Source organism: Rutidosis leptorrhynchoides, chromosome 8 (genome assembly GCF_046630445.1).
Source record: "Rutidosis leptorrhynchoides isolate AG116_Rl617_1_P2 chromosome 8, CSIRO_AGI_Rlap_v1, whole genome shotgun sequence".
Classification (NCBI taxonomy): domain Eukaryota; kingdom Viridiplantae; phylum Streptophyta; class Magnoliopsida; order Asterales; family Asteraceae; genus Rutidosis; species Rutidosis leptorrhynchoides.
The window spans coordinates 356829790-356844808 of record NC_092340.1 but is presented as its reverse complement, the minus strand read 5'-3'; the positions used below and the strand labels follow the sequence as shown (position 1 = coordinate 356844808).

General features: G+C 38.0%; 1 protein-coding gene across 1 annotated transcript; it reads right to left on the bottom strand.

Annotated features, from left to right (window-relative positions):
• Positions 1–451: 451 nt before the first annotated feature.
• Positions 452–1183, bottom strand: LOC139864652 (uncharacterized). Its single transcript, XM_071853229.1, has one exon. It carries the CDS (start codon positions 1181–1183, stop codon positions 452–454), a length of 732 nt encoding a protein of 243 aa, XP_071709330.1.
• Positions 1184–15019: the final 13836 nt, after the last annotated feature.

Sequence of the window (15019 nt, the reverse complement as noted above, 5' to 3'; positions counted from 1 at the left end):
AATGACAAAAATGCCCCTAGTTACTATTCGCCATTTTTGTCTATTAGATAATATAGTAATACCTCCTGAACGACCACGAGCACTAGCTCAAACAACATCGAGTTGTAAACTTCTCCATAAAGCTTTCACTACGAAAAGGTCAAACGGGTAAGTTACGAATACCACGAATCCAATTTTGTTTTTGAGTATACTTCACCCCTCCGCCCATAATAATTGACACAAGATTCATTAAATCGTCTTCAGCCCACCCATGCTAAAAATATATTAAAACCGTATTTTTTTTTTTTGAAAGGCAATAATTATTTTTATTAAATATCTCAATAGCAGTCCAACAATTTAAACTGCCAGTTCACAATACAACACATATATAAGATGCCAAGGAGGCAACTCAGTAACTTATTTACAACTAATCACACTATAAATCTCAAGCACACAACAAAATAAAGAAAACTCAAGCGATGGACCGAGGATTGTAAATCCAAGTATGCCAGTCAATCGACTTCGTCTTGCACCTTTTTGATATCCACTCGAAGCTTTTGCTTTGAATGTCACTTACCGCAACCGGGACGTTCCAACTTTTATTCTTGAAGATCTTCTCATTTCGGTTTTTCCATATAACATACACACTTACCCAAAGCATCCCTTGCCACAACTTTTCCCCCAAGTCCGAACCAAATTGTCCCAACCTCCCCTCAATAAGCTCAATAAGGTTCACATTCGGAGGAAGATTGACACCCCACCAATCAAAGAGCCTTTTCCAGACTTCCCACACCTTATCAAAAGACAAAAGGGCGTGCCTAATACACTCGAGATCATTGTCACATGATTGACAACGAACCGAATGCAAGTCAACACCCCTTTTATCTAATTCCAAAAGTACCGGTAATCTACCTCTTTTAGCTCTCCAAACAAACACCTCTACTTTTTTAGGTACAAAGTTATTATGAGAAGTACATAAAGTAGACGAGTTCGAATGTAGAACCTTAGAGTCGATTAGGTCCGAAAGTGTCTTTGTTTTGAATACACCATTGTTACCCGACAACCACTTCCATGAATCTCGACTTTGAGGATCCAACGACGTGTTGCTGTGTGACAGCAGGTCACATAAAACCCGTAGATCCCCAGCAGCCTGACCCCCTGGGTTTCGAGTCCATTCCCAATTCCCTACCCATTCCCGAGCCATAGGTCATTCCCGAGCCATAGGTCATTCCAAAATGACGTTGTATTTCCATCACCAATCTTTCACACAAAGGAGTTCCGAAAATTAATCCCAAGATCATCGATGCACCTTCCAGCCTTAATAATGTTGCTCCACACCGACTTATAAGAAATATCACAATGAAAATTATTAGTAGCCATAACCCCCCCCCCCCCCCCCTCCCCCCCCCAGGACCCATAGATGCTCGAAATAACCTTGACCCACAAAGAGGCGGTCTCGGATTTAAACCTCCACCACCACTTGCAGATCAAGGCTAAATTCTTGCTCTTTAAACAACCCAAATTTAATCCCCCCTTTTCAAAAGGTAGAAGGGTATCTTCCCATTTTACCCAAGAAATTTTGTTTTTATTACCCGTCCCACCCCAAAAGAAAAAACGTCTTACGATCTCAAGCTTTTTTAGCACACACGGCGGAGCACGGAAGAGCGAGAAGTAGTACAACGGAAGACTATTCAACACCGATTTCACAAGGGTCAAGCGTCTACCAAAAGACACCGCACGAGCCTTCCAATCCGAGAGTCGTTTCGAAAATTTCTCAATAACCGGGTACCAACTTTCCAATTTATTCATTCTACCCCCCACCGGAAGCCCAAGATAGATAAACGGAAGAGTGCCAATGTTGCACCCAAACATGTTAGCCATACTCACAACTTCCGCTTTTTCAACACCAACACCAAATAAATTACTCTTAAGATAGTTCACCTTCAAACCCGATGTGAGCTCAAAGCATTTGAGAAGCTTAAAGAGGTTACGTATATTACTCTCACTCCATTCACCGAAGAAAATAGTGTCGTTCGCATATTGGAGATGCGAGATCGGAACTTTATCATTTCCAACTTCGACACCAATGAATTTTTTGTTTCTTACCGCTTGCTTTGCCATCACATTTAGTCCCTCTGCCGCAATGATAAAAAGGAAAGGTGATAGAGGATCACCTTGTCTAACACCACGCTCTAGTTTGAATTCACTAGTGGGAGATCCGTTAACAAGGACCGAAATAGAGGCCGAATTAAGACATGACAAAATTCACCCCCGCCACTTGACACCAAACCCCATAATTTCCATTACTTCCATCAAGAAATCCCAATTTAAGCAATCAAAGGCTTTCTCAAAGTCTACTTTGAAAATAAGACTTTTTGAACGCTTGTACTTTAAAAAATTGAGAGTTTCATTCGCAATTAGGGCCCCATCAAGAATATTCCGTCCTTTTATGAATGCACTTTGCTCAAATCCGACTAGGTTTGGAACCACCCGCCTTAACCTATTTGAAAGTATCTTCGCAATAATTTTGTAGTAACTTCCGATAAGGCTAATTGGGCGGTAGTTGTTAAGGGTCGAAGGATCCGATTTTTTAGGAACAAGAGTGATAAAAGAGGCATTACAACCATTATTTATTTTACCCGACACCCAAAATTCTTCAATTGCAGACATTAGATCTTCCTTATAAATGTGCCAAAATTTCTTGAAAAAACGCATGTTGAAACCGTCTAGACCCGGGGCCTTTGAACTACCACAATCATTTATCGCATTCCATACCTCACTTTCACTAAAATTGAGTTCAAGCAATTTTGCATTTTCAATGGATAATCTACCAAACTCAGGCCCGCTGACCTCTGAATTGAGCCCAACCGAAGCAGCCTGCGTGAGATGTGAAGGTACCTGACGTGAATCAGCCACCACAGGCCCAATCAACTGCAATTCATGCCTTGCCCTCTCCGAGGCCCAATTGCGAAAATTAAAAGTAGGCCTGCCTTTATCACAGGAACCGAATCGCTTTTTGAAGTGCTCAAATACAAATGCCTTTATTATATCCGGGTCTTCACACCAATTACCGTTAATATTCACGCCCCTAAAGTTGTTCTTATTATATTAAAACCGTATTAACATTACAAAACTGAAAAAGCAACATCTCTAATAAATTGATTATGAAAATATGGTAACTAAATATCTTCATGGTTTCAGTAATTTTGGATGATCATAATACATTAATATCGGATGATCTATCTACAATAATTTTGGATGATCATAATACATTAATTTTTGTAAATAAAAGAAACGGTTACCATACACTCTTTAAGATAATTCTTAAGCAATCTCTATTTAACAAACAAAAGCATTATCTCCCTTTTAAATAACAACAGAGTAGGTCATTTCAATCTACACTCATCTTCACCGACCCAAAAATGTTACTGGATCATTCTACAAAACTTATAATTACTACAATCTTCTTAATATATTGTTTAGTATGCTCTCCCGTCTATCCAGGAACATTTCAGACACCCAACTCAAACTTGAAGTTTTTAGGTGAAGCTAATAATAACAACATTACCACCATTAGCCTAACTGATGATCACTTTGTTCCAAATTTGGGGCGCGTAGAGTTTTATATAACAACCCCGTCAACTTTCGAGAAACAGGAAAATTAAATCCTGTTAGTTTTAATACTTCATTTTCGTTTTCGATTTCTACTCTTAACCCAAATTCAACAGGTGGTGGGTTATCTTTTTTATAACGCGTGATGATGAAGTAGTTGGTGATGGGTATTCTACCGTATGACATTTTAGTTGAGTTAATACCTTTCAAGATATCGAATTCAATGACATAAGTGGAATTCACACCGATTTTAATGTTAATTCTATGTTTTCAATCAAGGTTGTGGCTCTAGATGTGATTGGACTAAATTTACTAAGTGGTAAGATAGTGAATTTTTAGATTGATTATTTGAGTTCAACCAAGCAATTGGGCGTGTTTATTTCATACCATCAAACAAAATCCATGAAACCCATTATATCTGTCACAATAGGTCTATATCAGTACTTAGAGGATAACATGTTTATTGGGTTTTCTGAATCTACTGAATCAAGCACCGAAATACATCATATCATTTCTAGGAATTCCATGTCATTTTTTGACACAACTTTTTCTTCGTTTGTTGTCTCTACCATGGAGGTTTATCTCTCCGAACAAACCATTTAAAGCCTCAACCGATTCATACAATACAACTTTACCAATTGCAGCTCCAACCCAGACCAATTGCAATCTCAAGTTGCGTATCCAACATTTGATGGCCATAATTGGTTTTGCAGTCACCATCATTTTCGCACTGGTTGCAACCTGGGAAAAGCTTCGACTAGAACTATTATACGTTTTTCAGATAATCATACTCCTAATAATGGTCGCTGAGATAATTTTGTTTGTGAGAGGTGACACCTATATTGATAAAAAAAAAGTGGTGTACATATAATCTATTTTTATCATATAAATCTATATCATTTTTCTTTTACTTGTATTTTTATTTTGTGTTGAACATTGTGAACATTATATGTACCGTTCGTTGGTCATGGTTTGAATTGAAGGTGGTCTGCACTCTTTTTCTTAGAGAAATTGTTTGTGGTGTACGTTATATATAAAAAAAGTTTGGTTACACTTGCATCAAACTTCAATAAAACTTATATTATAAATTTGTGTGCATGTAAACAAAAAGTACAATCATGATCAACTCCTAAATTTTCGTGATATTAAACTGATATCTATTGGGACTTCTACATTTGATAACTCACCATCCAAATGAAAGAAAAAGATACTCGCTACTTGACTTATCATATAATGCATTTAATTCAATTTCATGTATAACAATTCTTAATACACGTTTGTTAGATTACTTGTAACATTTGTTTTTTTTAATACGTGTATATAGTTGAAAAACGATGAACGAATAAATAATTACTATGTATTACATAAATCATAAAATATTATTGATGATTAAAGAGAGATTATTGGTGACATTTATATACAGGGTAATTATTTATTCGTTCATTGTTTCCTAACTGCATACACGTAAAAAAAAACAATTATTTATTCGTTCATTGTTTTCCAACTACATACACGTATTAAAAAAATAGATGTTACGAGTAATCTAAAAAAAGTGTATCAAGAATTGCTATACATGAAACTGAATTAAATGCATTATATGATAAAGTCCGGTAGAGAATATCTTTTTCTTTCATTTGGATGGTGAGTTGTCAAATGTAGAAGTCCCACTCGATATTAGTTTAAAATCACGAGAAGTTGGGAGTTGATCATGATTGTAATTTTTGTTTACATGCACATAAATTAATAATTTAAGTTTTATCGAAGTTTATATATATATATATATATATATATATATATATATATATATATATATATATAACGTACACCACAAACAATTTCTTTTAGAAAAAGACCACACAACACCTTCAATTGAAACCATGACCAACAAAGGATACATATAATGTTCACAATGTCCAACAAAAAATTAAAATACAAGTCAAAGAAAAAAGATATAGATTTATAAGATAAAGATAGATTATTCATACACCATTTTATTTCTATCAATATCGGTGTCACCTCTCACAAACAAAATTCCCTCAGCGACCATTATTAGGAGTCCGGTTATCTGAAAAACATAAAATAGTTTTAGTCGAAGCTTTTTTCCAGGTTGCAACCAGTGCGAGAATGATGGTTACTGCAAAACCGATTATGGCCATTAAATGTTGGATACACAACTTGCGATTGCAATTGGTCTAGGTTGGAGTTGCAACTGGTACAGCCGTATTGTATGAATCATTTGAGGCTTTAATTGGTTTGTTCGGAGAGATAAATCGTCGTGGTGGGAACAAAAGAAGAAAAAGTTTTGTGTCAACAAATGATGTGAAATTCCAAGAAATTATATGGTGTATTGTTAGGAAGAGGGGATCGCCTGGACGTTGGGAGATATAAATTTGAGAGAAAAACAACTCTATTACTCACAAGAATAGATTTACAGAGTATTACAAAACTCTTACAAAAAAACTCTCAAACTCACACACACTCTCTAGGTTGTGATTACACTTCTCTGAGTGATTTTGGATGATTTACAACTGAGGTTTGCACCTCTATTTATAGTAAAAATTCTATGGCGGTGGAATGGTATGAACGGAGAAGGTTGGCGGCCGTCATCGTCATCAACTTTGCTACCTCCATATGAGTTGTCAAGGTTGCCTACTTTGAATATCTAGAAGGTGGGCTTCTAGATTGTAGGCTGGAAATCTTCAATTCTCCCCCTCCAGCCGAATCCACAAACATTCCAGTTATGTCTCTGCATAACTCCAACTTCTCTCGAGTCACCACCTTTGTTAACATATCCGCAGGATTCTCCTTTGTATGGATCTTCACTAGTCTCAACAGTTGTCGATCAATTACCTCGCGTATCCAATGATAGCGAATATCAATATGTTTTGTACGAGAATGGTACATGGAGTTCTTGCTCAAATCTATAGCACATTGACTGTCACAATATACCTTGTACTCCTTTTGCTTGATTCCAAATTCTTGAAGATAACGCTTTAACCACAACATTTCTTTTCCAGCTTCTGCGGCAGCAATATACTCTCCTTCAGTTGTGGATAATGCAACACACCTCTGTAGTATTGACTGCCATGAAACAGCTCCCCCTGCAAAAGTGTAAATGAATCCTGAAGTAGATTTCCTACTATCAGGATCTCCGGCCATATCCGCATCTGTATAGCCTTCCAAGATTGGATCAGCTCCCCCGTAACAAAGACATAGATTCTTTGTACCTTTAAGATATCTGAGAATCCATTTTACCGCCTCCCAATGCTCTTTCCCGGGGTTCGAGAGAAAACGACTCACCGTTCCCACTGCATGAGCAATATCGGGCCTTGTACACACCATCGCATACATCAAACTTCCAACTGCTGAAGAATATGGTACTGAAGACATCTCCCCGATCTCTTCCTTGGATGAGGGACAAGAACTCTTGCTTAACTTGAAATGGTTAGCTAATGGAATGCTAACAGGTTTGGCATTGTTCATATTGAAACGTGAAAGCACTCGTTCAATATACTTCTCCTGAGATAGCCATAACCTTTTATTCTTCCTATCTCGGGTTATCTGCATTCCCAAAATCTGTTGAGCCTGTCCTAAGTCTTTCATGTCAAAAGACTTAGAGAGTTCCTTCTTCAGCTGGTTGATCTTCGTTACGTCTTTCCCTACGATCAAAATATCGTCTACATAAAGTAGAAGAGCAACGAAATCTCCTTCAGAAAACTTCTGAATGTAGACACACTCATCTGCTGCAGTTTTCTTGTACCCGTGACTCATCATGCACGAGTCAAACTTCTTGTACCACTGCCTAGGTGCCTGCTTCAAACCGTACAAACTTTTCTTCAGCTTGCATACGAGGTTATCTCCTGAAACCTCAAAACCTTCTGGCTGCTCCATGTAAATTTCTTCATGTAAATCTCCATGAAGAAAAGCTGTCTTTACATCCATCTGTTCAAGCTCCAAGTTCATACTTGCGACCGATCCAAGTATGACTCTAATTGAAGTCATCTTGACTACTGGTGAAAATATCTCGTCAAAATCAATCCCTTTCTTCTGTTGGAATCCTTTGACTACAAGTCGTGCTTTGTATTTCACCACTTTTCCACTACCATCCTTTTTCAGCTTGAACACCCATTTATTTTTCAGTGCCTTCTTCCCGCGTGGAAGTTCTACAATCTCATAAGTTTAATTTTTTTTGCAGAGAATCCATCTCATCCTGTATTGCGAGCAACCATTTTTCTTTATCCTTATGAGTTACTGCTTCATGAAAACTCTCCGATTTTCCATCTTCAGTAAGTAGAAGGTACTCGGATTCTGGATATCTACTCGATGGAATCCGACCTCGTTCAGATCTATGAACTTCTGGAACATTCTGAGGAGATCCACCATCATCTTGACCTTGTGATGGTTCTGGAACGTCTGGCAGATGGGGTTGTGGCTCCCCCTGCTCAGCACCGTCATTTTTCTCATTATCTTCTACTTCTGGAATTTCTTCCTGCACTGAAAATTCATTTCTTATGAATGATTCCGTTGTTGCCTCTGGCACCTGAGCAGCAACATTTGTCTTCTGAGATATTGTGGGCTTTTCAATATCTTCTATTGTCTGGCTTTCATGGAACACTACGTCCCTACTTCTGATCACCTTTTTCTCCTTTGGATCCCATAATCTGTATCCAAATTCTTCATCTCCATAGCCTATGAATATGCATGGAGTGGTCCTTGCATCCAGCTTCTGCCTGAGCTCCTTGGATACATGTGCGTACGCCAAACATCCAAATACTCTTAAGTGAGAGTATGATGGATCCTTTCCAGACCAAAGTTTCTCCGGAACTTCAAAATTCAGTGGTACTGATGGAGATCGGTTGATCAAATAACAAGCGGCTCTGACTGCTTCTCCATTTATTTTTGCTACTCATTCGCTGTCTCCCCCGATTCTCTGTGACAAAGGCATGGGTCTGATCTGTGCCCATGTCTTTTCTCCTTGCCTCTTCACTGAATAGGGCATCCTTGACCATTAACATGGTAAGTTTGCCATTCGGGGCTGAGTTGCTGAGTGTTACTACCAGCGTTTCCCAACTATCGGGAAGGGAACTAAGTAGCAGTAGCGCCTGAACTTCATCGCCAAGCGGCATCTCTACATACGATAACTGGTTGACCAAGCTCTGGAACTCACTGGTATGCTCGACAACTGAAGTTCCACTTTTGAGCTTTATGTTGACTAAACGCCTCATCAGCAGGGCTTTATTCCAAGCAGTCTTGGCCTGGCACATGTCCTCCAACTTTTTCCAGAGGACATATGCGTCTGTCTCTTGTGCAACATGGTGGAAGACACTATGATCAATCCATTGACGGATCTGACCAATAGTTTTTCGGTTTGATTTCTTCTACTCTTTCTCTTTGGCAGAATCAGGGTTTATACCCTTCAATTCAATAGGATCGAACAAATCCTTACAGCTGAGGAGATCTTCCATCCGAGGTTTCCACAGCGTGTAGTTTGTGGCTGTGAGCATAATCATAGCTCCGGAAGATGATGTTGACTCTTTTGTGGACATTATCACCTTACAAATAATTTTTCAACACAAACGGGGTTGAATTGTAGAAAACAGAGATCACCGTTACGTCCGGAACGGTTGAAAATGGTGGAATAGACACTTTGCGGCTTAAATTCCACTTACGGGGCAAAATTATAATTTTTATAAACTTCAGGGACCAAGAATGAAATTCTGAAAATTTTAGGGACCAAATTGTAAAATTTCAGAATTGCTACAGTACCGCTACAGTACCGATACAGTACTGCTACAGTGACTTGCTACAGTGCCGCCAGCTGCTACAGTGAATTGCTACAGTGATCGCCTTCTCGGGCAAAAATTCCGGCACCGGTCGTCTTCTCCGGCGAGATTCCGGCGAGTTGACCAAACTTTGACCGTGTTTTCTGGGCTCGTTATAACTCCATTTAAGTCACCGTTTTTTGCGCTGGACTCGGTTCGACGAGACAAATCCAATGGTACACTCAAAATTGGATTTTAAGAAAACTTCAGAAAACCCAAAACTCGACCAACGTCTCTAACCAAGCTCTTGATACCACTTGTTAGGAAGAGGGGATCGCCTGGACGTTGGGAGATATAAATTTGAGAGAAAAACAACTCTATTACTCACAAGAATAGATTTACAGAGTATTACAAAACTCTTACAAAAAAACTCTCAAACTCACACACACTCTCTAGGTTGTGATTACACTTCTCTGAGTGATTTTGGATGATTTACAACTGAGGTTTGCACCTCTATTTATAGTAAAAATTCTATGGCGGTGGAATGGTATGAACGGAGAAGGTTGGCGGCCGTCATCGTCATCAACTTTGCTACCTCCATATGAGTTGTCAAGGTTGCCTACTTTGAATATCTAGAAGGTGGGCTTCTAGATTGTAGGCTGGAAATCTTCATGTATTTCGGTGCATGATTCAATAGATCTAGAAAACCCAACAAAGATGTTATCCTCCAAGTACTGATACAGATCTATTGTGATAGGTAGAATGGGTTTCGTTTCACGGTACAAAATAAACACGTCCAATTGCTTGGTTGATACCGAGTAATCTGTCTAGAACATCACTATCTTACCACTTAGTAAATTTAGTCCAATCACATTCAGATCCACGACCTTTATTGAATACATAGAGTTTATCTTAAAACTGATGTGATTTCCACTTACGTCATTGAATTCGATATCTCGGAAGGTATCAAACTCGACCAAAATGTCACATGCTAGAATTCCTAATTTCCACAGCCATCACCATCTGCTTCATCATCAAGTGTTATATAAAAGCTAACCCACCACATGTTGAATTTCGGTTGAGAGTATAAATCGAAAATGAAAATGAAGTATTAAAACTGGCAGGGTTTTATTTTCGGGTTCCGAAAGTTGACAGTTTTTTGTATAAAACTCTACCCGCCCCCGAATTTGGAACAAAGAGATCAGCAGTTATGCTAATAGTGGTAATATGCTAATGGTGGTATTGTTATGGATATGAGCTTCACCTAAAAAATTCAAGTTTGTTGGACCGAGTGTCATAAATATGATTACATAGATGCGAGAGCGTACTGAATGACATATCAAGATGAGTGTAGTAATTATAAATTTTGTAGTAATTATAAATTTTTGGTCGGTGAAGATGAGTGTATATTGAAATGAATTACTTTATTGTTATTTATTAAAGACAATATAGGATTAAAAACATACCTGAATGCCTAGTGCAAGCATATCCAGATCCACTTTTATTGAAAACATAGAACTAATATTATAACCGATGTGATTTCTACTTACATCGTTGAATTCGATACCTTGGAAGGTATGGTACTCAAACAAATGTCACATGGTAGAATTCCCGAATTTCGTCTGCATCACTAACTACTTCATCACACGTTGTAACAAAAGCTAACCCACCACCTATTGAATTTGGCTTGAGAGTAGATATCGAAAATAAACCTGGAGTATTAAAACTCGAAGGGTTTTGATTTTTTGGGGTCCTGAAAGGTGCCGAGTTGGTTGTATAAAAAAGTCTACCCTGTTGGAGGTTTTATTAAATTCTTTCGTGTAGGGTAAAATAATCGATAGCCGGATAAATCACTGAATCGTGGTATCACTTTCCGAAAGTAATTATTCGACCCTTATAGCCTGGGTTACACGAATATCACTTTGGGATAAGACAGAGATTAAATTCTTGTTTTGGCAGAAACAAGAATTCCTTTTGCAGAAGAATATTTTGATGTTCGTAACTTGTGTCTCTATTCTCATGCATATTGGTTAATATATTTATATACACTCTTAATCATGAAAGAGTCTTTTATTAAAATCAATTAGCCGATTGATTAATAAAAGTATCTTCTATAATATTCAAAAGTAGTTACAGGAAGAATATTTCTATAAACAAATATTATCACTTCCATCATTAAAGTAAAAGTTGTTACTTTTACAATAAACAAATATTATATTTTACAACTATCAAAGCATGAGTGATCACTTTATAATAAACAAGTATTATTCCTTCAACCACTAAAGCAAAAGTGGATGCAAGAATAATTCTTCCGTAATCACTCAAAATTGTGTAAAGTGTTTTCTTACTGCTGTCTCTTAAGAACCAGCACTGCAAAAGGACCAGCAGCGCAAAAATCAGCAAACAGGACCAGCAGCGCAAAAGTCAGCATACATGACCAGCAGCGCAAAAGTCAGCATACAGGACCAGCAGCGCAGAGGAACCAGCAAACAGGACCAGCTGCGCAGAACAACCAGCACAGGGACCAGCTGCGCAGAACAACCAGCACAGGGACCAGCTGCGCAAAACAACCAGCACAGGGACCAGCTGCGCAGAACAACCAGCACAGGGACCAGCAATGCAGAACAACCAGCACAAGGACCAGCAATGCAGAACAACCAGCACAAGGACCAGCAATGCAGAACAACCAGCACAAAACACTTAGCCAAATTTCAGCTTACTAAGAAAACTTAGTACTGAAAACACTTAGTCAAATTTCAGGTAGACCAAGTCATGATAGTAAATAATGGAAAACCACTTTTGGGTTCGGGTAATCTATCACTTAATGGGTGTACACTCCGTACCTCCAAACTCATTTACAAGTGTAGATTAAAACCCAAAATTACACTAAATTTACAACAATCCTCCCCAATTTAGTGCAATTCGTTTCATGAGAATTAAACAAATTAAAACAAAACTCATGCATAAATGAAAATATCTTGAAGATTGAATTTTCACCTTAGTACATTACACATTCCAAATATTCGAGAATCGGGGTGTTCTAAGAATTGAACCCTTCAACCCATTTGAATAACTGAAAATAACATACACATAAGTTTTCAAATACTCTAAAGCTATCCTGACACTTTACAAGCCATGTGTCCATATCCATTCATGAATGTATCTAAAGCAAAAGTCCAAGCTTTGTTGAAGCGGCAAAACTTCACATTCACATAGGTAGTTCATTTCAGTCATGCACCTGCTATTGCACTTTTTCAAATAAACCATTAAGAAGCTAAACTTCATCCTCACCTTCAACAGGTCCGAGTACATACCTTACCTTGGGATGATACAAAATTTTGTACTCCAAATTTCTAAGTATAAGTCTTCCACATTGAATTCAACTTCTAATTTTCATCAGAAGGGAATTGGGTATCTTATAATTAGAAATTTATGTGGACTTTAAACCCATCCCCACAGCAAACTTGTTCACCAAGTCTCTTGCCAATCCCTTCGTCAAGTGATCAGCTAAATTCTGTTGTGACCTCACGAACACTATAGAAATCACCCCATTCATGATGAGTTCACGAATCATGCTATGTCTTACACCTAAGTGTCTAGACTTTCCATTGTACATCTGGCTATAAGCCTTTGCCAATGTCGCAGCACTATCACAATGGATAGACATGGGTGCTATAGGTTTAGGCCATAATGGTATCTCATGGATCAAGTTTCTAAGCCATTCTGCTTCTTTACCAGCAGCAGCTAAAGCAACAAACTCAGATTCCATCGTTGAGTTGGTAATACATGTCTGCTTTTTAGAAGCCCATGAAATAGCACCTCCCCCAAGCAAGAACACCCAACCACTCGTTGAAGAATGATCTTCAATATTGGTTATCCAACTCGCATCAGAATATCCTTCTATTATCGAAGGAAACCCATTATAAGATAAACTATAGTCCATAGTTTTCTTCAAGTACTTCAGTACCCGCCTAATTGCTTGCCAATGATGAGTACTAGGATTACTAGTATATCTACTCAGTTTTCCCACATCAAAAGCAATATCCGGCCTTGTACAAGTCATGGCGTACATCAAACAGCCAATCACCTGAGAATACTCAAGTTGTGATACAGCTTCACCTTGATTAGGCATAAGCTTCTCACTTGGATCAACAGGGGTACTCACAGGATTACATTCAAAGCAATTGAACTTTTTCAACACCTTCTCAATATAATGAGATTGACAAATCGAAATTCCTTTGCTTTCACGTTTGATCCTAATGCCAAGGATAACGTCAGCCTCCCCCATATCTTTCATGGAGAATTTTGATGATAAAAATTCTTTTGTTAAATCAACCTGACTTTGGTCAGTCCCAAAGATTAACATGTCATCAACATATAGACAAATTATAACTCCTTTACCAGAATCATCAAATTTATTATATACACATTTATCTGCTTGGTTTAATTTAAAACCACTAGATAAAATCACTTCATCAAACTTTTGATGCCATTGCTTAGGTGCTTGTTTCAAACCATATAAGGATTTCACAAGTTTGCACACCTTGCCTTCATTTCCTGGCATGACAAAGCCCTGAGGTTGGTTCATATAAACCTCCTCATCCAATTCACCATTCAAGAATGCTGTCTTCACATCCATCTGGTGAATAACTAGTTTGTGAATCGTAGCCAAAGCAATCAGCAGTCTAATGGTAGTGATACGTGCCACGGGAGCATAAGTATCAAAATAGTCAATTCCAGACTTTTGTCTAAAGCCTTGAATGACTAACCTTGCCTTGAATTTTTCAATAGTTCCATCCACCTTCATCTTCTTTTTGAAAATCCATTTGCAACCCAATGGTTTGCAACCAGGAGGTAGATCAGCTAACACCCAAGTGTTATTGCCCATGATAGAATCTATCTCATCATTAATTGCCTCTTTCCAGAATGCAACATCCTGAGACCTCATTGCTTCATCATATGTTTTAGGATCATCATCAACATTGAAACAATACGAATATTGGGTAGAAACATCATCCCTAGAACCTTCAACTAAGTATAGTTGAAAATCTGGTCCAAATGATTTAGGTTTCCTTTTTCTTTTGCTTTTTCGAAGCTCAAGTGACTGATCAACAGCCTTTTCAGAGACTTCATCATTACAATCCTTATTGATTCCATTGTTACTTGGAATCATATCCTTTGGTCTAGGTATAGATGAAAATCGATTTTCATCAAAGATTGCATCCCTTGAATCAATCACAGAATTGATTGAGACAAACTCATTAGGCTCTATTACATAGAACCTATATGCCTTGGAATGTTCAACATATCCAACAAATATGCAATCTATACCTCTTTCACCTAAACTTTTCTTCTTGGGATCAGGTAGTCTTACAACCGCCCTACAGCCCCATACCCGAAGATAATTCAAGTTAGGTTTCCTTTTATTCCAAAGTTCATAAGGTGTAATCTTGTTTCTTTTGTTAGGAACTCTATTAAGAAAATAACAAGCTGTTAACATAGCTTCCCCCCAAAATCCTTCACTTAAACCCGAATAGGATAACATGGAATTAACCATTTCCTTAAGGACCCTATTCTTCCTTTCAGATATACCATTTTGTTGTGGAGTATAAGGAGCTGTGGTCTCATGGATAATACCAACAGATTGGAAATACGATTGGTCAATG

Bases quoted from the DNA above. Each gene is read 5' to 3' on its own strand.
- LOC139864652 (XM_071853229.1), bottom strand. From the start codon at position 1,183: ATGGCTCGGGAATGGGTAGGGAATTGGGAATGGACTCGAAACCCAGGG.